Source organism: Chaetodon trifascialis, chromosome 2 (genome assembly GCF_039877785.1).
Source record: "Chaetodon trifascialis isolate fChaTrf1 chromosome 2, fChaTrf1.hap1, whole genome shotgun sequence".
In the NCBI taxonomy this organism is placed as follows: Eukaryota; Metazoa; Chordata; class Actinopteri; order Chaetodontiformes; family Chaetodontidae; genus Chaetodon; species Chaetodon trifascialis.
The window spans coordinates 28324795-28344247 of NC_092057.1; the positions used below are offsets into that span (position 1 = coordinate 28324795).

At 40.8% G+C, this 19453-nt stretch overlaps 1 protein-coding gene across 1 annotated transcript in view; it reads left to right on the forward strand.

The window, feature by feature from the left end:
• The first annotated feature begins 10178 nt into the window (after positions 1–10178).
• The window catches only part of vegfc (vascular endothelial growth factor c), a 73484-nt gene continuing 64209 nt past the window's right edge, over positions 10179–19453 (forward strand). The window contains exon 1 of the mRNA XM_070984816.1: positions 10179–10387. Coding sequence (XP_070840917.1) covers positions 10274–10387 — 114 coding nt within the window. The 5' untranslated portion in view covers positions 10179–10273. The remainder of the gene's footprint in view (positions 10388–19453) is intronic.

Here is a 19453-nt window from a genome sequence, read left to right on the forward strand (position 1 = left end):
TATGAGTTCTTTGGGTCAAATGATGTCATGTGCTCCTTGTTGTCCACCAGTGTCCTGTCCTCATGTAGTCTATGGACAGGCAAACCATTTGTTCAGTGTCAATGTAGGCTATTCAGTGTCTGTGTGTTTTAGTGGAATATCTCTGCAGATAAAACAAAACAAAAGCAAAAGAATAAATAAAAAAATAAAACAAAACTTTGCAATCATTTTGGAAAATTGGAAAATTTTTGAACAGTACAGTTCAAGCAGCATCTGACTGTGTGTGCTTTCATCATTATACTGAATAATGGGAAATAATGGATGTACTGTTGATGTTGATCCATTTCATTTCAACAGTAGCGTTGGATGGAATTCAGTCATAGGTTGATGATTTTTTTTTTCATTTCATTTTCCTGAGTGGCAGCTGCATTTGTTGCATTATGAAGCTTCACAATATGTTTTCAATGTGATTTTTATAAACCAGTTTCTGCATGCAATATAGTTTTAATCATAAACTCAGCATTACATTTAGACTTAGTTAAGTTTTTTATACAAAAGATGTGCTTCACTATGCCCTTAAAACATAATAAATCTCATTGTGACGGTATAAACAAGTCAAATAACAGAGCTGACATTATGAGGAAAGGAAGTAATCATCCAGAAAACTTAAGTCTCACTTTCAGTTTCCAGTCCCAGCTCGTGACTCCACCAGAAGATGCTCCTAGTATCAAGTGAAAGACAAATATTGATCAGAGGAGCGTTGTTTTGGTGTTGATGTTGGAAATGATTGTTATGGTAGTAATTTAAGTTCATGTGTTCAGCAGCACTCGTCAGTCTGTCTTGATTTATGCTTGAACTCTTTATTCTGAGTTGACTTCCCTTGCTTATGAGTGATGGGTATATTATTGTTTAAGCACAATGGTGCAGTCAGTTTACAGAATTAGGTTGCTTTTCTATTTCAAGTATAATAAAAACCAGAGTATAATTACATATTTCCACAGAATTAGTAAAGAAGAAAACATGTAATTTAAAAAGCAGATGTCTTTGTTTTGAAACATTGGCATTTGTGCACATTTTCCCTTTGTTTTCGTTAAAGTCTGTCTCTACTGCAAATGTCAGAAGTGGACTGTAACAAAGATCACAGATTAAAGTGGACTGACAATAAGAGGAAGAGAAGAGTGAGTTGTCCTGTGCATCCTTTGAAGTGAGCCAGACAGTTTTCAGGTTTGGACACAAGCTGAATGAAACTTGACAGACCATCGTCAATGCTAATCATACAAAAATCTAACAAAATATAGGTATTCATTTACATAATTTATTGAACATTATCTGTTTTTTACCTTTGGTTATCGTGAGGGAGGTTGACGTAGTCTGTCCAAGTTAGTTGATGTTAATTGCAGATGACTGCTTTTCTGCACTTTGGCACAATACAATAATTTTAAACCAAATAGTTCAAGTGGATAACTTGTTTACCGTAAATGTACTGTACTGTACATTACTCTTGTTAGTTTGCTACCTTTTAATTTCTAAGATTGAAAACTACAGAAGGGTACGTCTAATCAAACTGATGATGGGTGTGTTAGCATTGTTTCACTGTGGGTGTGTGAATGATCAAGCATTGACAGCAGTCAGTAGTATTGCTGGCCCTATTCAAATTCTGCTTAGGCCTCAAAAAGGCTTGAAAAACGTCATCACTCACGACAAAACAACACTTTTTTGCACTGTTGTTGATTGATTCGACATTTCAGGCCACAACAGATCAACAGACCTACAGACAAATTCGACCATTGCACTGTAATGTTCGGACATGGTCCTTAAGCTAATACCAGGTGTAAAGTCATACACAAAACAACAGAGGGAAGCGACACAACAGCAACATGATTTTATGGACAAAAGGAAGTCCTAAATCAAGTCTCAAGTCTTTGAATCAGAATCCAAGATGACTTAAGCCTCATTACTTAGCAAATGTTTAGCATGGAGAATGTGGTCGGTGAAGTTGTGGCATTTTGGATGGTTGTTTGTGCTATCAATCTGTTCGTAGAGGGAGTCTTCTGAAGGACAATCTCACTCATCTTAAATCCATGAAACGGCTGCATGTTCATTCCTGGTGGATGTGTCTGTATCTCTGATTCTGGATACTGCCGGCTACACTCGTTGTCATGGCAAGTGATCCCAAAACAGTAGTCTTATCCCACAATCCTTGGATTGACCCTTGACCTGTGAGTCATAGGCCAATCAAAACAATGCAGAGCCAAATAGTAATCTCCATCTGCTCTAATGAGGAGCACAAGACACATGCATGTAGGCACTCACACACACACACACACACACACACACACACACACACACACACACACACACACACACACACACACACACACACACACACACACACACACACTGTTCTGATGCTTAACAGGCACAAGGTAATTGAAGCAAAGATTGCATTCAAAAAGCATGTTTCTGTCATAAATTGTCTGAACACACACACACACACACACACACACACACACACACACACACACACACACACACACACACACACACACACACACACACACACACACACAGTAAGTCAGTTTCTTTAAATGACCCCAGCTAACTATTGTTTCTGTTAGGGCCTTCAGTTTAATCCAAACCCATTCCATTCATTAACTATACCTGTACTTGCTACATAATGAGGACATTTTTAACCCACAGACTGAGGACATTTTGGGCTGTCCTCACTACCTCAAAGGACTGTTTGAAGGTTAAGACTTGGCTAGGTTTACGTTTAGGGTGAGACATTTAGTTGTGATGGTTAAGGGGCTAGTGAATGCATTATGTCAATGAGTGTCCTCACAAGAATACAAGTGTGTGTGTGTGTGTGTGTGTGTGTGTGTGTGTCTTCTAATACTCTGGAATGTCGACCATGCTAAAGGATTTAATATCCCTTAAATATCTGCACAGTGGTGCCTCCCTCTCCCTCTCCCTCTCCCTCTGTCTGTCCGTCTGTCTGTCTGTCTGTCTGTCTGTCTGTCTGTCTGTCTGTCTGTCTGTCTCTCTCTCTCTCTCTCTCTCTCACACACACACACACACACACACACACACACACACACACACACACACACACACACACACACACACACACACACACACACACACACACACACACATTCATTCCTCAGTATTACAGAGCCTTGGCTAAACTTGGAGATGGGGAGAGACCCCCTGCATAGTTCAACCTTTCCACCTCACCAGTGTGTGTGTGTGTGTGTGTGTGTGTGTGTGTGTGTGTGTGTGTGTGTGTGTGTGTGTGTATCTGTTCAGTCTACAGCCGAATAACTCTGTCACTCCATCTCTCTCTGCTTCCTGCCAAGTTATTTCAGCTGAACCTGCTCACACTGTCGACTGCGCTCACCTCAGCACTTCTAACCAGGAGTATGAGTGCAGCCCTGAAAATGTCTCCTGACGTGGTCCACTGTGAGCAAATTGTAATCAGCTGTAGTAAAATTTTGAAATAATAATCCCTGACATTTTCATAAAAACATGTGAGAGATATTTGTGGTTTAAGAAAATCTGAAATGGGCTCAAAATTCATACAAAAAACCTTAGCAGGTAAGCTGATAAAATAAAAGGACTGACATGTATTTGAATTGAGAAAAGAAAACACAATAAAAAACATGTCTGACTTAGTTTGCAGTCTAAAAACTACTTTCAGCTCTTACTGCTTGTTTGTACCTCTGAGTGCAATTTTATGTCAAAGATGTATTAGCTAGACAAACCTTTATGGCCAAGTATAGAAAGTAAGATAGTTGAATGACGTACGCACTACTTCTGAGGCCCCGGGGTCCCTGCACCTGAAGTGTGCATCAACACAGATGCTAATGAACATTTGGTATCTGTTCTGGATAAAAGAATTGACCCTCCCTGAAGCTGTCAGGACGATAACTGTTGGAACTGCAGAAATTGAAGGAACAGGCCTGCAATATTCATCAAGAATGAATACAGGAATGAATGAGGGGAGAACCAAAGCCAGTTTATTAATTTATGACCTTCTTTCACGTATTGGTCCTGGCATCGACCTACAGCTGACCCTTTTATGAGCCAGTGTTCCATGATCTGGACTTCATCAGACTCACACAGGGAACAAAGGACAAAGAAATGACTTTGTAATGCAGAGCTAAATCTACACCAATTGATCAAAATCAATTGATAAATTATGTTCCATTAAAAATGTGAAAGGAAAGTATAAAGCTTTGCTTCAACGTACTCATTTTGTGACAACCAACAGTGAACTAACAGGGACTGTTTCCATATGTGAGGACATGAACTGTATGAGGCATTTATAAAGAATTGGTCACCATTGTGTTGTAATTGACACAAACATATTTTTCAGTGACACTGTTGATGATTGGGAAACATGGCTTCATTAGTGTAGGCTCTTGCTTCAACCTGAATGACATCTTTCAGAGTATTTGAAATAGCTTTTTCTTAACCTCAAAGATCAAATATGCCGAAAGGTTACTTGATATTATTGTGATGTGTATGACAGATCGTGTCCTCATTCCAATTATTGTAGCTTTGTGTGTTCACAATGAGTAGATCATGATGTGACAACTGTTAACATGTACATGTATAATCAGAAAATTGATCACAGCTTGTAATAAAAGCGAAAGTAAGACTGAGATGCCAAAACTCTCACAGGGCACCCTCAGAGTGTCTTTGTGAGTGTGCATGTGCACTGCCCTTCTTTGCATTCCTCAGAGACAGAGGGGAGAAAATCGACTTTCCTGACGTACTGACATATATTGACGTTATTTTACTCAGTTAATTTGCTGTGCATATACTGTAGGTGTACCTATACATATATTATAGGTATACACCATATATACTGTCCATATATATAGCAGAGGTCGTAACATGATTGCCATTATGACATGTAAACCTGAGTTGATAGTGTCTACTACTCGTTTATTATTAAAGATGATTCTTGGTTACAAGTGTGTTTTGTTATCTTTCAGCAGCTGAAAAGGATAAGCTTTTAAATGTGAACGCATTGAACTTCCTTAATTCTTTAGGAAATAAATTGGAACAAAAGAAAATAATTAGAACAAAACAGAGTGAAGAGTGGTGAAGTTTAGCACCCCTGGCATCAGACATCGGATATTGGACGCTGCCCCCCTCTGCAAAACACTAAAGCAAGAAGAAACAAAGGTTTTCTTCAGTTTGTGCCTCATCTGCACACTCTATTGACTTCAAAGCTCTTCAGCCTCATCCATGGCAAGTGGGCTGTTGGCTTGTTCATCCAAAGACCGACTCGCTTCCACGTGCCAGAGATCAGCTGCATCCTGAGCCGTACCGCGTCCAGCTCACTTGAAAGGACGAAACCTTCTTTGAGGACTCTGCTCCATTCTGCTCAATGCAACAAAGTCTGTCAAAGCTCCCATGAAACTGCACAAGTGTGTGTGTGTGTGTGTGTGTGTGTGTGTGTGTGTGTGTAGAGGTTATCACTGTGCCGCCTGTTGAGGGACAGCAGACTCAAGCTGAAGTCGCCATATGGGATCCAAAATGCCTCAAAATACCTGAGCGGAGCTCCACCTTTGATTACAAGAGCTTGACACATGAAGAGAGAGGTGGCCGCCGTCTGGACCTCTTTCTTGCCAGAGGAAAGAGGGGATGAGGTATGCCCTGGTTCCGAACCCAGTCTTTGACAGTGCAGTATGCCTGTAAGCCATAGCTCGGGGCTTTGTCGTGGTGGTCAGATGGTCATCGTCTTTGAAGAGGGAGGCTGGGTCTTGTTCTTCGTAGACACAGCAGTCATCCTCCTCATCTTAGTCAGCCCACAGTTTGGAGTCGTAGCACACTCGGCTGCTGCTGCCAAGCTAACACGGAGGGGACTAAGCGACTCACCAGAATGAAGCTGACATTCATGCTCCTTTTGGGGGAGTGCGAGGCGAGCAGTGCAGTCTTGTGCTGTCGTCCCATTCATAGGAGGCAGGATTCATGTGGCCTGCAGGAAGCATCAGTGATGGGGTGCCCAATCATGGGGTAGCACCCCATGATTGGGCAGTAAGTACAAGATGCTTTCTCAGATGCCAAGGCAGAGCCTCAAGAGGGTAAACCAGTTGCCTGTAAGAGGGTGGAGCATGTATGAAATAGAAATTTAACACTTACGACAGAAAACATCACTAATGCAGACAACACAGAGATGTTTAAACTCCACAGTGGCTGCAGCCACAAACACACATAAAGCAAAGGCACTGACACAGTTTTTACAAAGGCGTAGCATGCAAACACAACACTATGTTGCTCAGTAACGCAGTAAACAGTGAAACTGATTGCTGTCCCGTGGGAATCCCACAAGAATGCCATGACCCACAAGATTCTAGAAAAAAAAAGACAGCCACTTCCATCCAACCAATGTTTGTTAGGGAGGGTATAAAACTGGATACACAGACTTGCTTCTCAAACCACTTGGCATACCACAATACAGTGATCAGGAAAGATTTGATGTTTGAACTTTTTTTTTTTTTTTAGACCATACCAGTTATGCCAGCAGTCTGGTGGCAGTCAAGTGTCAACTGACAGACACTCTAATATAAAAACTTGCAGACATTTGGTTTTATTTTTATCTTCCTGCTGTAACAGCACTGATGTTCAGCCAAAATGAACACTTTTTACTACAATGAGTTGTAGCAAATACACTGTATATATATATATATATGTGTGTGTGTGTGTGTGTGTGTGTGTGTGTGTGTGTGTGTGTGTATACAGATTTTACAATTTTGCAGGGAAGATTTTTCACTTTGGGAAAAAAAAAGTGTGAGGTTAATGAGCTATGAAGGCCAGCTGGTCAATATGAGAGGCCAGAGTATGAATCTCCATAGCTGACAGACCACCAGTGTCAACGACCTGCGGTGCAATGACACATAACTGTCCCTGCAGGCTACAACCTGCTTCAAGTGACTGTCTTGTGCAAATCTATCATAGTATTTCAGTCTCTAGTTAACTGCATCAATCATAAATACAACTAAAGTGTCTTGGAAGGATGTGTAATGGGTCTCGGTGCTCAGCAAGTTTATAGTGACAGTGTTGTGTCATATTTACTGTACACCTGGAATGATTTGTTGTTTGTTAGCAAAACGACAGAACATTATTTAACAGCAAGTGCAATAGTGTCTCAAGCAAACTAACTACTGAATTATACAGTGCATCAGGACATTATAGCCTATGAAAGAGTAATACAACACAGTCTCACATGAGTTGAAAAATTAATGAATTTAATCTGTAGGATTTCTGATCATGGACAAAAAAACTGTCTGTGCTTTTTGTGACGCACAAAATAGTTTATATCAATTGAAAGTATCTTTTGTGCCTGGACCATGCCCATGTTGTTCTCGTTCTGTGGTTAGCAGTAATAGATATGTATCCACCATCATTCTCATTCTGCAGTCAAGTTAGAAACAATAAATATGCAACATTTGCTTAAACTTGCTTGTTTCCTCCATATTGTGTCAAGATAGCATGCTGCTTAAATATTGAAATTTGGACATTATGATGATATTACATATATGGTCTGAATCTGATGAAATGACATTAAATTATTACCATGTAACAGATCATTAATAACCCTAATCCCTTTATTGTCCCATTGATAGCACACAACGCTCATATCTGGTAAAAACTCAGCACTGCCTATAATTGGGATAAGGAGAGATGCCTTGTTATTTTTTACCACAGTATTTCATAATATCCTGCCAGGGACATACAGTACTTCTTATTATCAGATTTTGAGCTATAACTGCAGGCCCTTTAGTGAAATCCTTTGTTTGGAGACTCAACAAAGTAGGAGGAGTACAGCACCAGCTATCCTAACTACCAGTTTTTTTCCAAGTACTAAGTACTTAAGCCACTGTGCAGCAATCTCTGTATGATTTGCCAGTTATAAAACATAATATTTGGCAATGGAAATCCTCCAGAATTTGTAGGTAATTGCAGTACTATAAATTTCAATCTAATCTTGCCCATCCAAGAAATAAGATTATCCCAGTATTCCAAGTCTGCTGTCGCAGCTTTTAAGCGAGGGCTTATATTGAATAGATAGATTTCACATACATTTATGCCCAGGTAAGATAGACCATTGAGAGAAAGCTTGATTTTTTAAGAGCAGCCTGAGCCAACAAGAATCATTTCACATTTTTCCAGGTTTATTTTCCAACCTTAAAAGCAACTAACATATTATATAACCTTCAGAACTGCACATCAAGAAGTGTCTGAGTTTAATAGAAATGACAAGATATTGTCGGTAATGCAATTGTGTGAGTACGTTGGTCATGTGTTTAACTTTCCTCTTTCATTCCTAACTTGTGATACTGAATTTGTATTCCTCCTTTTCCGAAAGCAGTTGTCCAAGTAACTTCTCCGGTTAATTTGCTTCCTCAAATTGTCTGTGTTTTGCAAAGAATGTTGCTTGCTCAGTTTTTTGTGTAAGAATTTGATCCAGTGCTGATGTGACTTCCGCTGTCTGCGCAGAGCCTTAGTTGACCTCCCTTAAAGTTGTGCTTCTAACACTTTTAATTCACATTCAAGCTTGCAGTCACAAAAGATAGAATAGAAGCACTGATACAAGCTTTAGCAGCTTCTCATACCATAGATGTCTGAGCATTATAGCTGTCATTTACTTTAATGTAATATTAAATTGTTCGTTAAGTGCAGGAAAAATGGTTTCAGCTGTCAATGCTTCTTTAAAGTGTTTCTTCTTTGTACTGTTTTTAGTTGAGTATACATCAAAGAGAATTCATAAACGATCAAATTCTGATCACACACAGCGCCCTAACTTTCTTTTTGATATAATATAATATAATATAATATAATATAATATAATATAATATAATATAATATAATATAATATAATATAATATAATAGATAGCAGCTGACGTTCTCTCTCTCTCTCTCTCTCTCTCTCTCTCTCTCTCTCTCTGTGTGTGTGTGTGTGTCTGGCTCACCGCTGCTCTTGTTTCCTCAACTTCACATGTAAAGGACATCAGTGTGAAGCTATCGAAAATCAAAAAGTACAACTTCCTTTAAAAAAAACAACTAAAAATAAATAAAACTACACCACACATTCTTCAGAGCATAGCATAAGCGAGAGTTATGATAAATGCTCTAATGTTAAGTGTAATGCAGCTGAGTGTTCAGGGGAAAAATGTTCTGTGCATGAAAATATCTGACATGAAAGTATTGGGGGCTGCACGGTGGCGCAGCAGGTAGTGCGGGTGCCTCACAGCAAGAAGGTTGCCGGTTCGATCGGGCCTTTCTGTGTGAAGTTTGCATGTTCTTCCCGTGCATGCGTGGGTTCTCTCCGGGTACTCCGGCTTCCTCCCACAGACCAAAAACATGCTCATTAGGTTAATTGATGACTCTAAATTGTCCGTAGGTGTGAGTGTGAGTGTGAATGTTTGTCTGTCTTTGCATGTGGCCCTGCAATCGGCTGGCGACCGGTTCAGGGTGTACCCCGCCTCTCGCCCATTGTAGCTGGGATAGGCTCCAGCCCCCCGCAACCCCGAAAGGGATAGGCGGTATAGATAATGGATGGATGGATGGATGAAAGTATTGGGAATAAAAATATCATAATAGATGATAATGGGAAATTGTTTCAAAAAAGATAAATATGTGGTTGTTTTATAACTTGAGAAAGATGGCTGATGAAAATCATTTGTGATATATAGATAACGGGATGATTTTTTCATGACCTTCAGCATGAGGGAAGAGCTGAAGGGGCTCTGCCATACAGGAACTGCTATCAGTTGGGAACAGAGTTCAGTAGAAAGTTTGGCTACTTTATCCACCCTTAGTTGACAGTAGTGGGCTTTTATTTTGAAGGTGGGTCGTCCGCTTTCCTGCAGTTTTGCGACTTAACGGTCTACAATGACGCCACAGACTCCACATACTCCCCAGACCCACCAGATTTATCTCTTTCCATATGACCGGGCTTTCATCCTCTGCGGGGTTCATACACGTGCTGCGATCCCTCTGCGGAACAAGTACTGGACCTTGACAGAGAGACAAAGGAGAGAGAGAGAGAGAGAGAGAGAGAGAGAGAGAGAGAGGGAGGGAGGGAGGGAGAGAGAGAGAGAGACCGATAGAGAGAGAGAGAGAGAGAGAGAGAGAGAGAGAGAGAGAGAGAGAAACGGCCAAATAAGAGCGTGTTATCAGCGGCAGTAGCGGAGGGGAGCGCAGCCACAGAGGAGGGCTCTTTAAATCTCTCTTTTTATACTTCTCGGATCCTAATCGCATGAGAAGTTTAGAAACATGCACCTACTGGGAATATCTCTTTTATTGGCATATCTTCTCTACACCAACCTCGCCAGGGACTTCAGCCACAATGACTATTATTACTACGAGCAGGAACAGATGGACGAGCCGGTAAGTTTGAGAAACAATGACCAGGACTTGTTTGAAGTGAACCTTGCTGCCTGTGTGTTTCTCAGCACACAGCACCGGCCTACGTGTGTTTGTCATTTATCCTGATCAGGGACCACCAGGGTCCATTATGTCTTCAGAGGGGTTCGGAACCACATGGTCTCAATGTAGATTCTAAGTGGTACAATATGATGTCCATTTCTGGAGACATTTCTGGTTACTCTTTCAGTGTTCTGGAACTGGAGGTGCAGAGACCACCTCATGACTCATGATGGGGATACTCCTTTTCTCTTCTTTTCTCACTGTTATCCATCACAGCACATTGTAGTGAAAAGTGAAGGTATGGCTGAAGGAGGAGGTGTGTGTGCTTCTATCCCCATCACAGAAATGAGGACTAATTTAATTTCACCACCAGGTTATAAATCCTCATAATGTAAATTCAGTGGACAGTGAGTAAAACAAAGTCCCATCCACGTTGTGTCAGGGCATCTATGACACACATTACTGGTGGAATGATATGAAAAAATTGCCTTTATTTTGAAAGAGCATGTGAAAACCTTGGCATTACACTTAAAGTGAGTCTTAACAGACTGTGTTCTGTAAATAATTCTAAAATTAAGAAATTCAGTCCTAATTCATTCAAGGGATGCTCAACCTTTTTACACATCAAGTTCAGTTTAGCTGTCATGAAGTACGACTCAACCTGTCACATTTTCAGTACACAGTGGGCACCACACACACCAGGCGTGAGGTTTGAGGTTTGAGGGAAGTGGGCATTTGGAAGGCAGGTAGGTCAAATGAAAGAAGCTTTTTAGTTGCATTCTGGGAAGTATAGGATTCAACATTCTTAGAGCTTGACTCATACGTGATATCTTTGCTGCTTTGATTTTAACCATTCATTTTTAACCAATCTCTCTTGAGTCCCAGACTTCATAGATATGCAATCCAAAATCACCAAGCTGTTCTTATTTCCAGGTCCTCAAAAAGACGTTTTGTCGGGCCCTTCAGGCATCTCATACAGACACACAAGGTAGCTCTCAGTGCCTGTATGAGAGGCTTTCTGCTAGAAAGCCCCTCTGCCTGAAAGCCTCTCTAACATGTGGTTAAGCTTGAATGCAGTTAGGTTTAGGGAAGAAAACTACTTGGTTAGGTGTAGGAAAATATGATGGTTTGGGTTTAAGTAAGCACGTTACATACATACATGGTGTAATTTAAGTACGTTACATAAGTTAATTTATACGCAGAAGTTAAAACAAGCCAGCGTTTACTTTTGGCCTCACCTGGGACATGAACAGCAGTCTCCTGATGAAACCCTATGCTTCTTTGACATATCCACTTATCCCATCCTCTTACTTACACAATCTTCGTCACTCTCTGTACTGCATCACCTGACCTGCTCTGATTGTCTAACATTGCTGTGGATGGGTTTACATTGTGTCATTGTGTCTCTTACAGATGCTAAACAGCACCTTGTGAGCCTGTATGAGACAGTGAGGGGCATGACGAAATGTTGGTATTTGATGTTCTGGGAATGACAACAGTCTGAGATTACCCCACAATTTGATTAGTGCTAAAACAAAACAGAGCAGAGCATAGACACAAACCTGTGGCTTTGTCAGTACATAAACTCTGCTCAGCTTTTTTTTATGCATCCTCAGGATGCTTCACAAATGAGACTTTAAAATCAGTGTGTTATTGTTAATTAATTAAATGTTTGAACCAGAACATGCACCCTTACACCCGGGAGATGTGTATATAATCTCTTGACATGTACCAATACAACCAGAAAGGAGCCAGGATTTTACTTACCCATGCAGCCTCCCAACAGAATGTGTATGCATGCTCAGATAATGCAGACTAATACTCCAAAGTGCCCTGAAAAAATGGCACAGTAATGTACAGTAACCAAATGCCACAAAACTGTTGGCAGGAAATAAAGGCAGAAAGCAAAACCAGCCGCAGAGTGCTTGCACTTTTCCCCTCTGACTCAGTTTTATCTCAGTCCACTTTCCAAGTTCTATTCCCCTGCTGTGTGTATGTGGCTTTGGACAAGCAAAAACAAAAGGCACGTTAGCAACAGTCAGTGCTCCCAATGGGAAGCCCAAGCCAGATCTCTTTGAGTGTAGTTTCCTGACTGTTTGTAATCATCTGTTCTGGTGCACAGGATATCATTAAAGGTTTAGCCTGAGCTTTTTCTGCTGAGCCTCGGGATCTGAGAGGTCATGGACAGAGATAGATACACAAACACTGATTCGGTCTATCACATCATCAACTCGCTGTTTATTGTTTTACACACAGAAGGTAACACTGATATTTACTGGCTTTTGTTAAATGGTTATTATCCATCTGTCAAGTTTTAGAATAAGAGCTGGATTGATACACCATTGAAATGTGCTTTTCTTTAATGTGATGCCAGCACATTTGAATTGAACTCCACAGCCAGGGAAACGCTGAGACAGAGCAGCGGACATTTTCCAGGGGGGAGGATTAGGGAGGAGTGCTTTCAAATTAGCCAGAGAAAAGAGCCAATGAAGGCAGGTGTCACAGGGGTCAAGTGTGTGTGTGTGTGTGTGTGTGTGTGTGTGTGTGTGTGTGTGTGTGTGTGTGTGTAAGGGGGGGATAAGTGCCAAGCAGTAACATGCAGCCATTTGATCACAGCAGACTTTTAATTGGAATGATTAGCTTTGATCAGCTCCTGTCCTCCACATTTAAAGCCCTCACAGTTATTCTGAGGAAAGTAACAACTGATACCAGCTCATCTCTACAGGTTATGTAGCTGTTAGGTGTCTCAAAATTTTACAAAATCATGTCTGGTTCTACTTGAGCACACTGGAGATAATGCGGCATGGTAGGAAAGAGGTTTCTTAACCAACCCTTTCTGCTTTCACCACTTGTTTCACGCTCAAAATGAGAGGTTCAGTCTGTTTTGTTCTTTTACTGTAGAAAAGGTCTCAGTTTCAAGACAAAGCTATATCTAGCCTCTGCCTAAGCCTAACCTTCTTCAGTATGCAACTAAACAATGAACTGATGAGTGACACATGACAGTATGATGCTTGCATCGCCATTTTATCAAGATATTTGCAAAATATCTTCACTGAGCTTTTTAAGGTTATTGATGCAGACAATAATGTCCCTGTTTAATTCCATTGTTATAATAATACAAATAATAAGAATAATAAGAATAATATATTATTAATTTTGGGCTGCACGGTGAAGCAAGCAGGTAGTGTGCGTGCCTCACAGCAAGAAGGTTGCAGGTTCGATTCCCGGGTCGGGCCTTTCTGTGTGAAGTTTGCATGTTCTTCCCGTGCATGCGTGGGTTCTCTCCGGGCACTCCGGCTTCCTCCCACAGACCAAAAACATGCTCATTAGGTTAATTGATGTGAGTGTGAGTGTGAATGGTTGTGTGTATGTGCCCTGCGATCGGCTGGCGACCGGTCCAGGGTGTACCCCGCCTCTCGCCCGTTGACAGGCGAGATAGGCTCCAGTCCCCCCGCGAACCTGAAAGGGATAAGCGGCATAGAAAATGGATGGATATTATTAATGTTGAAAACGACAAAGTTTAAAGGTGAACTCGCAGTTTATTTTTACAGGTCTTCTGAAGCACCTGGAAAAAGTTCAACCTTTTGTATCTCGTTTTGTCTGTTTGGGAAAGTAACGTCTCAAGAATGTCCTCAAGTGATGTCACTTGAGTCAGCGTCAGTTCAGCTGAAGACCACAAGTTTGTAAATGAAAAATATCTGGGGGTGTGGACTTTGAAAGAAGTGAACTCAGCAGACCTCTGCAGCCCACTTCTCATCTCTGCTTCAAGCAACACGCTACATTAGCCTCTATTAGCACACACCTGAACGGAGTTGCACTGTGGGGAAAGCATGGAACAAAAAAACCCCAAAACAAAACATTTCTCTGGTTTGATACTTCAGAAACTGAAATGTATCTTGTGAGTCTGACATTTATATGGAAGTGTAATTCAAACTGGAGTTCTCTTTAATATACTGCAGCTTCCAGCTGTTACTAGGGATGTATTCGGAAGCGCCTACTATGTACTATTACTGAACGTAGTATGCAGTATGTAGTACATGCATACTGCAGCCTGCTTTTCATAGTAGTCTGAGTATGAAACTGTCAAATAGATTGATTTTGTCGTATGCTAGGCAAGCATTGGCCAGTTTCTGGTTTTGTAAAACGGAAGTAAACAGTACCACAGCAACTGAGTAGCATCCGATTATTCTTTAAAAAAAGAGAAATTATATCTGTGCATTTTATAATTTTCCAAAAGCTGAATATTTACATGAGATCTGATGGTTGGAAGGAAGGAGTGTTTTGTTGCATTAATTCACTGCAAATGTAACATGATTTAGAGCTTGTCCTCTCAGTATTTCTGTTGCTTTGAAGCTAAACGTTATCCACCTTCAATCAAACTAGGAGCCTTTTCATAGAACCTGATGACTGATTTGTTTTTGTTCATGTTAATGCCCACGCTGGTTTCGTCATATAATGAACATTGCCCTCTTGGCAATAGCTGCATAATTTCAGTGAAATATGACAGAATAACAGTGGTATGAAAATTTAAAATATCTTTCAGTTGTGGGTCTGGCTTTCCTCTGTCATTGTCGCTGAAGTCTGCCGTGTTGGCTGCAGTGGTCTGTGTGACTGTGGGGTAAGCGGTTTGATAGCATGCATTAGTAATGAAGTAGAACATGTAAATTGTAAACACTTTATTGACCTGACAGGTTGTTTTGACCATTCCCGCTGCACTGTGGCAGTAGGCGAGGTGGAGTAATTTAATGCATAGTGGAGATTTTTTCCAAATAAAGTTTGATTTAAAGCTTCGATTTGAATAATAATATTTTGTGCCACTTGGGGCGAAAATATAAAATTAGGCTGACGGACAAAAAGACACCAAATTTCACAGACAAGTTTTTATGGCTACTTAACACATTATATTAATAAAATATCAGGGCATTCATTGTATCCAGCACGCAGACTCCACCAGCTGCTGGGGAAGATGTTTGGCTCTTCAGCTGCCAAATTCTCCACTCTGTGCATCAGCTAGTTGCTAACTTGTTAACTAGTTTGCCTGCTGGGCAGGTAGGTTGCAGTGGGTTTATCAGAGCTTGTTTGCTGTAAATGGTTGCCGACAAGGTTTTGTGACAGCAGCTCAGACTCTAAAGTAAATGTTTTTAGAATTGTCCAGGGATTTTAATATCCTTCGATTTTTTAACCTTTTTAACTGTAGAGTTGTGCAGCCCATGCATGTAGTCATTATGGTGTATGGGTGGTCACCTCGTCCCTAATATGTATATGAAACATGGAAATTTGTCTGCTCCTATATAAGTAATTGATAAAACATCAGATTACCCCAAAAATCTGAAAGTATTTGATTATGTAGAGTTAAAGCCACTCCAAAATGCACTGGATGTGTATCTTTCACAGAAAACCTCCTGCATCTTGTTTGAGTGCATGTCAACAGTAACAGTGAGCACAGCAGCTGTGAGCATGGTGCCAAAGATTTGGGTTTATCCTGTAGGTCCTGCGATCGGCCACTGCCTCAGTCAGCCGGTTTGAGTTTAGCACAGAATGTTTCTGGTCCCCAGAACTACTATTCTAATGGAGCAGAGTGGACCGTAATATAGAAAGTCAAAGAAATATAGTGTCGCACATAGCAAAACACACAGCACAGGCCGTGGATGCAGCTAATATAAGATCAGTAAAGTTATTTCTACAGTGAGCTGAGTTGTCTGCACTACTTTTCCCACCTTTCAGCACAGAGGCTGGTCCATAATGAAAACTGCAGACTGCACAAAAGCTTCAGTTTGCATGGCTTTAGCCAGCAGAAGTGCTCACAAAGCTCCAACATCACAAACCAGCTTTTGTGCATTTTGCTTCTTTCACTTTTCTATTGTATCACATCTATAACATAATCGACTGAAATGTCCATCAAAATACAGCTATTACTGTGACTCATGCAGGTGTGAAACATGTTCATGTCTGAATCTTACCATAATGTGACTCAGGTGTCACTGAACATAATCCAGAATTTCACAGAAACATCAGTGCTGCTGTCGTGTTTGTTGTCTACAGCTGGCTGTGTGTCAGATTCTTTCCTTTGAGTTTATCAAACACCTGCAGCATCACACAGCAGCTGAAACAATGGGTGCGTCTTTAAACTGAGAGTGATGTATGCATTTAGACGCATGGGACAGTAGCTTTGGTCAGGATCTGGCTGTAATTATTCTCTGTTCTGCTACACAGCATAAAGAGTATAAAGAAAGCTGAGTTGTTGCTTCATCGCAAGTTGAAGGTCATCATTGAGCCTTTGACTTTCACATTACTCACAGTCATTTGATTTAGAATTTGGTTGGTTATTTTTGGGCTATTTGGTTGATTGGGCTTAATTACATACATACATACATACATACATACATACATACATACATACATACATACATACATACATACATACATACTGTGCCTGCATGGTAATGGTCTCCTTTCTTTCATGCAGGAAGACATGTGACTCTAAATTTCCTGTAGGAATGGTTGCCTGTCATATAGATATTTTAATCATGTGAGAGACTGTTAACCATCCTTCTTGCCCAGTGGATTTTTATTCTGTTAGTATCTGGTCCTGAGGTCAGTCAGTCAGTCAGTCAGTCAGTCAGTCAGTCAGTCAGTCAGTCAGTCAGTCAGTCAATTCATCGGCACATTACTTTGGTCCAGTGTAAAATATCTCCTCTGCAGCTGATCAGAAAGATATAGAATTTGATTTGGATATTTATGGTTCATGCAGGATGATTCCTAAAAATGACCAAAGTCACCGCTGGGGCAAAGTTTCTACTCATATGCAATACTATATGATGAGGTCTTTGTGTTCTTCAACAGAACCATCAAGGCAAAATGTTAACTTTGCATCAGAAACTAAAAACCTTCCAGAACACTTGAAGTGGAAAGAATATTACTGCCTCTGGGGTCTTCATGTGAGGATTTACAGTCTTGTCAAACACTGGGTGTCTATGTGCAGTCCATTATCCTGAATCAATCAGGCAAGCTTGATTCCAAAAACATCAGTATGAGGTCTGTCCTGGAAGAATCTATGCTCAAGCTGTGACAATGACTGACAGTACGGTTTGTAACATATCAATAAACACACAGAATAAACTACAAAGCTGTACATGGCTCAGCCTAGACCCCCTCTGACTCATTTGACTTACTACATTTGGCTTCTTATGGAGGAAAAATCCCCAGTCAGCCTCTCCAATGAACCCTGTTTAGTACCATTTGTCTTCATGACTTTGGTAGTGGCCCCTCGTTTTTATTTTTTTTTTCTCTCTCCTCCATGTTATCATTGGCTTCCCACATCTAATTTTCTTTTCGACCTGGGGGATCTGCTCCATGACAGTTTTTGCTTCATTGCTTTGGGGGTTTTCTGAGGGTAAGACCGATCAGCCTACTGGTACTGTACCAAATACTATTTCAAAATACCATTATACTATAACAGTGTCAGTGGGTGATAATACTCCTCACGGAAACTCCTGCCTGAAGTACCAGATGGACGGGGACTTCACCACACATGGCAAAACAGTGATTGTCAGAAAGTTTAGACAAAACACGATAAAGTAGTTAAGTGTTCATTTTGTCATATTTGTTGTTTTTGGCCACGTACTGTACGCCATTCTCAGTGCAGTTGTTTTGAGACAGCTGACCCATCATCATCATCATCATCATCCTTGCAGGATTTGCCATTGCCCTCTGATCCTGTAGTCGTATATACTGCATTTGTGTTATTGTTTTTTGTACATACTATCACATTTTTTAAATATGGTGGCTTCCTCCTCTTTTGTACCTCAGTTGTTTGTTTTGGATGAGGTGGAAGAGGACTGGCTCAGTAGTAGAGCATCTGCAAAATATTCACTGACATTTTTCGTTTGTTTTCATTGTCCATTTGTTTACATTTTTGGTTATGTTTAGGCAACTCAAATCATATGATAAAGGTCAGACAAAGATTGTGCTTGGTTAAACACTGAAAAACTCAATGGTGATCTGAAGCAGAAGACAGAACACAAACCATGACCTTTGCTGTACATATTTTGTACACTTTAACATTCACCCCAGCCTCTGCACAAGTGCTGCCCTCACAGTAAAAGGTCAACTCACAAACGTGCATTTGGATCAGATGCTACAGGTAAATGAGCTGCAGCATGTTACCTCTTAAACATATGAGTTACTGCACATTAATTATTATATTTGAGTGTAATATAGGCTGCACGGTGGTGCAGCAGGTAGTGCGCGTGCCTCATAGCAAGAAGGTTGCCAGTTCGATCCCCGGGTCAGGCGGGGCCTTTCTGTGTGAAGTTTGCATGTTCTTCCCGTGCATGCGTGGGTTCTCTCCGGGTACTCCGGCTTCCTCCCACAGACCAAAAACATGCTCATTAGGTTAATTGATGACTCTAAATTGTCCGTAGGTGTGAGTGTGAGTGTGAATGTTTGTTTGTCCTTGCATGTGGCCCTGCAGTCGGCTGGCGACCGGTTCAGGGTGTACCCCGCCTCTCGCCCATTGTAGCTGGGATAGGCTCCAGCCCCCCGCAACCCTGAAAGGGATAGGCGGTATAGATAATGGATGGATGGAGTGTAATATAGTTACAAGCACAGTTACAAACACAACACATTTGCAAACAGCTGTGTACTGTGCTGTATATATTCAGCAGACATGAAACAACATTAGTATTCATTTGCATTGCATTCATTTGCAATACTACCGCAAGTATTTTTATTTCTCTCACACCTAACAAATGTTCAATAGTCACAGCTCTTCTGGTCTCTGCTCACTTCTGAAGGAAGTATCTAGCTCTTAAACTGCGAAAAATGCTCTACTGTGTTCAGCAGTGAGTCACTTGTTGTGGAAGTATATTGATGACAAAAGGTTTGAGAGAGCTGCATACAAATTCTACTCAGTCTGTAAGTAAACATTAAAAAGTGCACAGACAAGGATTCATAAGATTCTGATCATGTGCATGCTTGTGTCTGAGTCTACTCTCAATTTTCTTCAGCTGTTTGGCAGCTTCTGAG